Here is a 5,996-nt window from a genome sequence, read left to right as displayed (position 1 = left end):
GTTTAAGTAGCGAGGGTGGTGTTTCGGAGATGGACGTTTAGTGAATTTTAGAAAGATCAATTTTTGTACTGTGAAGGCTGGATGATATTCTAATGCCAAAGGAAGGTATGGCGTTTGGTTTATTTTCGTACAAGGTTTTATATTTGGGTTGAAAAACAGCCGAAAAAGCAGGATTCAGAGGGTTTGATTTTAATTTGAGAGCATACTGTGCGGAAAGCATTTCTCTGCGACAGTGCTTTTCAACTTTTTTATTGGAACGGAACCCTTCGGAGCGTTTAGATTGCTCGCGGAACCACCTGCAGTGACACAAGAAAACACCGATTGATACAGGTGTATGTAACACTGTAATTGTAGCCCAAATCAAAAATAAACTCGTGTGGCCAGAATAGCCGATATTACTAGTTACTAAGTTACTTTACTGTTACCCGTTAGCATCAGTTTGCATTAGCGAACATTTCAGTGCGAAACTTGTGCTTGGTGATTACTACAAAGCAGTTGAATTCGTGGCCGAATGTTCGAGAGAGACAACCGAAGTTCATCTTCGACAGACAAAAGTCGTTCTCGTTTCTTGTGTTTGATGGTGGTCATAGCAGAAAAACAGAACTCGCAGATGTAAGAAGTTGAAAACTGCAACAAAAGGCGCAAAGCTTTCTCAGCGATAGCCGGGTACTCGTTTTCAACTAGTAACCAAAACGCATCCAAGTTCAACTCTGCATGTTTTAGCTTCAGCGTTCTGTCACTCGCAACGCTAACGAGCTCCTCCTCTTCCTTCAAAGTAAACTGTCCTTGGCACGGTTCAAATTCCACAAACGGGTTTCTAACCCATTCGTACTGGACAACAGATATCGACGGAAAATACTTGCTGAGACTATTCAACAGAGCATCCAAATGGGTCACAATCAATGGAAGAATTTATTGGTAATTTTTTTGAACAACACTGGGAAACATTTCCAAATTTGCAGCAGATGCATGCTTCTTCCAAATTACCAATTTCTTCAGAAATGCGTTTATTCTGTCAGTTGAATTCAAGACGTTTTCATGTCTGCCTTGCATTCCACTGTTCAAAATATTCAATTCATGAAATATATCGGCCAGATAAGCTAGTTTGGAACACCAAGACTCGCTGCTCAGTACTTCTTCAAAATTCTTAAGTTTTCACGAGAACAGAACATCAGCATCTCCTCCCTCAGCTCGTAGAAACGAGATAAAAATTTTCCGCGAGACAGCTATCGTACGTCCGTGTGTTGGATGAGTGTGACATGGTCCCCTTCCATGCTTTCACAAAGTTTGGCGAACTGGCGACATTTCAGAGGTCTCATCTTCATATAGTTAACGATTTTCACCACAATGTCCAGCAAAGACTTTAACTCGGCTCTAACTGTTTTAGCAACTAGTGCTTCTCTGTGGATGAAACAGTGCGTGACCATGATAGCTGGATTCATCTGTCGCACCAGCGAGAAAAAACCTTTGACATTTCCCGTCATGGCATGGGCGCCATTCGTACAAATGCCAACGCAGTTTTTCCAGTTCAAGTCACATGACTGCAAATATGAATTGACAACGTCAAATATGTCTTGTCCTTTTGTTGTTTCTGGTAACTCCTTACAGCAGAAAAAATCTTCAACAATAGCTCCATTGTCAATAAAACGTACAAACCCCATAAGCTGTGATTTACCGCTGACATCGGTACTTTCATCCACTTGCAGTGCAAAGAATCCACGTGTCTTTATCTTCGCTAAAACGTGACTTTCAATGTCGCTGGACATGTCTGAAATACGTCTGCTTATCGTATTGTCTGACAGTGGAATGTTATTGATGTCAGACACGGCACTCTCGCCAAACATAATTCTCACAATTTCTCGGCATGCAGGTAACATTACGGTTTCGGCAAGGGTATGCGATTTCGTTTTCTTTGCAACGATCTCCGCGACAGCATAACTTGCTTCTTGAGCTTTGTCACTTATCTTGAACTTTTTCTCGAATGTAGCGGTTTGTTTTTTATTCAAGCTTAGTGCCCTCTCGAAGTACGCATCATTCTTGTGCGCTACAACCGGATGTTTAGTTGTTAAGTGTCGCTTCAATTTAGCTGGTGCCATGGCACTATTGGCAAGCTTTTTTTCTCCGCAGACAACACAGAGCGGTAAGGGGCAGTCTGGGCCTCCTGCCCAAGTGAATCCCATAGCTAAGTAATTGTCACTGTACTGACGAACTGTAAGATTCCGATCGACGTCACTTTTTGGCACGTTCGGCTCACATGACGCGGTACTAGCTGTAGCTTCAGTCGACTGCTCCTGAGTTTTAGTTTGTTCGTCAGCTGTGGCATCGTCTAATTGTCTCTTCTTAATACATCGGTCCATGGTCGGGCAAAAACAACAGTGTTATGAAAATTAATTCAAAGGCTAAACGCTCATTAGGACAACAACGGAAACAGTAATTAAGTGGATAAACAACGACTAATTACCGCACAGTTCCGGTACTGCCAGACTTGGTGCCTGGCGATTTTGGCCGTTATTTTTATATTTTTACTGGCCACCAGCGGAACCCCTGGCTAGCGCACACGGAACCCGGTTGAAAAACACTGCTCTACGATGCGATAACGGTGGTTCGTTCGCTTCAGCTAGTAGGCTTTCAAACGGGGATGTTGTAAATGCTCCCAGAGCCCGTCTTATTCCCTGATGATTAATTGGATCAAGTATTTTAAGATATGATTTTCTGGCTGAACCATACACAACGCAACCATAGTCCAGTTTGAAGCGAATAAACGTTCTATATAAATTCTGGATGACTTTTCTATCAGCACCCCAGTCAGTGTGCGCTACTACTTTAAGTAGGTTAAGTGCTTTTAAGCATTTAGCTTTCAAGTTCTTTAGGTGTGGAATAAAAGTCAGTTTTCTGTCAAAGATTATACCTAAAAATTTTGTTTCCTCAACAACTGGAATAGGTGTTCCGTCCAGCGTGAGTTTAGGTTCATCGTGGTGTCGTCGTAACTGACAGAAATGCATGCATACCGTTTTTGATTTCGAGAATTTGAAGCCGTTCATACTTGCCCAATTTTGTATCTTGTTTATATTTTGCTGTAGTTGTCTTTCAATTGTATGCATGTGCTTTGATCGATAACATATGACAAAATCATCAACATATAGCGAGCAATCCACACCAGGAGTCAAACGCTTGGTGTTACTTTTAATTTTGATATTGAAAAGTGTCACTGATAAAATACTGCCCTGGGGCACACCCATCTCTTGCTCGTGCAGATCTGAGAGAGTAGAGCCCACTCGTACCTTTAATTCTCTGTCTGAGAGAGAAAGTTTGATATGAAAGAGGGCAGACGGCCTTTTAGACCTAGATCGTGCAGGTCATTTAGTATCCCGTACTTCCATGTCGTGTTATAGGCCTTTTCTAAATCAAAGTAAACCGTTACTAAGTGTTCTTTCTTGATAAATGCATCAAGAATGAATGTTTCTAGTCTAACCAGATGATCGTTGGTGCTCCGGCCATATCGAAAGCCACTCTGGAAAGGAGATATTAAATTGTTAGTTTCCAAATACCATACAAGCCGAGAATTGATCATTCGTTCCATTGTTTTGCACAAGAGCTTGTGAGTGCAACTGGTCGATAGCTATCAGGATCTGCGATATCCTTACCGGGTTTTGGAACTGGTATTACTGTTGCCTCTTTCGAAATTTTTGGTGTAATCCAAAAATCATTGAAATTTCCAGAAGGGCTGTTAATGAACTTTTTGGGAGGTGTTTCAAAAACTGGTAATGTATTTCTTCAGGCCCAGTGGATGGATCGTGGGCTTATTCAGAGATTCCATCAGCTCAAACAGTGTAATCGGTTGATTATAGCTTTCTGAGTTATTCGATGTGAATGTCAACCATGTCTTTTCTTTGTGAGTTTTCAATCTTCTGAAGGCTTCTGAATAATTAGAGGATGAGGAATTTTTGAGAAGCTATCAGCAAGTATATTAACTATGTCATGTTTGGAATTGATATTCTTGTTGTTTAGTTTGAGATGTCGGAAGGAATTGTATTTTCCCTTTCCAATTATTTTGCGGATCGTGTCTCAAACTTTCTTTATAGAGGAACGAGAATTTAGAGTTGAAACATATTTTTTCCCTGAAGCTCTTTTACTTTCTTTAATCGCCCTAACAATACGGTACTTAGTGAAATTTTCGGGCGTTGGACGATTATTAAAATTTGTCAGTGCTTCTCGGCGTTGTTTAATGGCCTCTTTACATTCTTTTGTGAACCACGGTTTTGAGGTTCTTTTACTGTTTGGTGAGGACTTGGGAATGGATTCTTCTGCAATGTCGATTACAACAGAAGTAAAATATTCAAAAGGGTTATTGTCGTTTAAAACAGTATCCCTGTTGAGTCTAGTTGTACAAAGTGTTTCCAATTTGGCCCAGTTGGCCTTCTTTAAATAACAATGGAATTGCTTCGTCAATTGTAACGTCGGTGTTGTTAAAAGAGATTGGAAAGTGATCACTGCTGTGAAGGTCATCAGCGACCTTCCATTCATAGTCCGAAAGCAGCGAAGGAGAACAAATTGTCAAATCGATACATGTGTATATACCCGTTCCTGGGTGTAAATGTGTCGGTGATTTGGTGTTATATAGGCACAAATCGTGTCTGGAAATTAAGTCTTCTATTTTGTGGCCTCTGTCACTTATGTGATTTGATACCCATAAAATGTTATGGGCATTAAAATCCCCGAGTAAAACAAAGGGTGCGGGGAGTTGTTGAACAAGATTGTCTAAATCGGTTGGTACTACGTTGGTGTTTGGTGGTAAGTAAATAGAACAAAAGGTAATCACTCGATTTAGTGTGACGCTTACAGCAATGACTTGTAGATTTGTGTTTAAAGGGATGACGCTATGAGGGGCTCTGTTGTTCACAATAACAGAGACTCCTCCTGAGGCCCTGTCAACATTTTGAGAGTAGGTGTTAAACATGGAGTAGTTTTTAAGTGTGATGTTATCCGTATCTTTCAAAAATATTTCCTGAAGACATAGTACTGCATGATCATGTTCGTTGAAAAGCAGAAGAATATCATGGTAGTTGGCTTTAAGTCCTCTACAGATCTATTGTATGATGGTGTTCTTCATTACAAGTTTATAGTGAGGATTCTTGAGCTAGGTTAGAGCTTTCGCGGAGGCAATATGTTTAGTTGTTTTCTGGAGGAAGTACAGGGTGTATTTTTTGTTGTTGGGTCTGGAGCCACCTTGAGGACATGGAGCAGTTTCTTCTGCATCCATATCCTTAAAGTCTCCAAACCTATTGTGCAGCTTTATGGGGTCATCAGACCCCTTTTGCTGCCTATTTGTTTGTGACTTTTTTTTTACTGTTTGGTGATCTTGGTGGTGGAGTATTCTTGAATGAGTAGATATTGAGTTTTTCTGGCGTTTGTAATGTGGAATGTTCGAGTCGGAATGGGATTCTGGTGGGTTTGTTTGGGTTTGGGCGTGTTTCATTGCTTTTTGGTTGCTCTTCACTGCAGTTGAGAATGATGGGCAGGGGAGTGATGTTCTAGCTTCTACAAGCCTCCTGGCCTCTGGATAGGGTATGTTGGACGTGTTTTTAACCCTCTGGATTTCCTTCTCCTGTTTCCATGTGTCGCATTCCTTTGAATTGGCATGGCGTTCCTTTCTGCGGTTGACTTTGCACTCGGATTCCCGATGAGAGGGGTCAACGCATCGGCCGCATATTTCGCTTCTAGAGCATCGGTATTCATGATGGCCGTATTTTTGACATTTGTAGCATCGGAGGAGATTTGGTATGTATATCTCGACCTTAAATTGTAGGAATCCAACTTTGACCACTTTAGGTGCTGTTGGCTTGTTGAAGGCGAGTATAATAGTGTTGGGTGTCCTGCAAATTTTTGTTTCGTTTGATATGGATTCTGCGGACTGCAGTGACACCTTCATTTTTTATCCCCTCTACGATTTCTTTGTCGCTGACTGCAGCTAGGTCACGGCAACGAATGAAGCCTTT

The 5,996-nt window shown here is 41.2% G+C and overlaps 1 protein-coding gene across 1 annotated transcript; it reads right to left on the bottom strand.

Annotated features, from left to right (window-relative positions):
• Nucleotides 1–1,226: 1,226 nt before the first annotated feature.
• LOC149779193 (zinc finger BED domain-containing protein 5-like) lies at nt 1,227–2,357 on the bottom strand. Its single transcript, XM_089938406.1, has one exon. The coding sequence runs from the start codon at nt 2,355–2,357 to the stop codon at nt 1,227–1,229; it is 1,131 nt and encodes a 376-aa protein (XP_089794532.1).
• Nucleotides 2,358–5,996: the final 3,639 nt, after the last annotated feature.

This window comes from Sinohyriopsis cumingii, chromosome 17 (assembly GCF_028554795.1).
Source record: "Sinohyriopsis cumingii isolate HCF-2022 chromosome 17, ASM2855479v2, whole genome shotgun sequence".
Classification (NCBI taxonomy): Eukaryota; Metazoa; Mollusca; class Bivalvia; order Unionida; family Unionidae; genus Sinohyriopsis; species Sinohyriopsis cumingii.
This window is presented reverse-complemented; position numbering and strand designations above follow the sequence as displayed.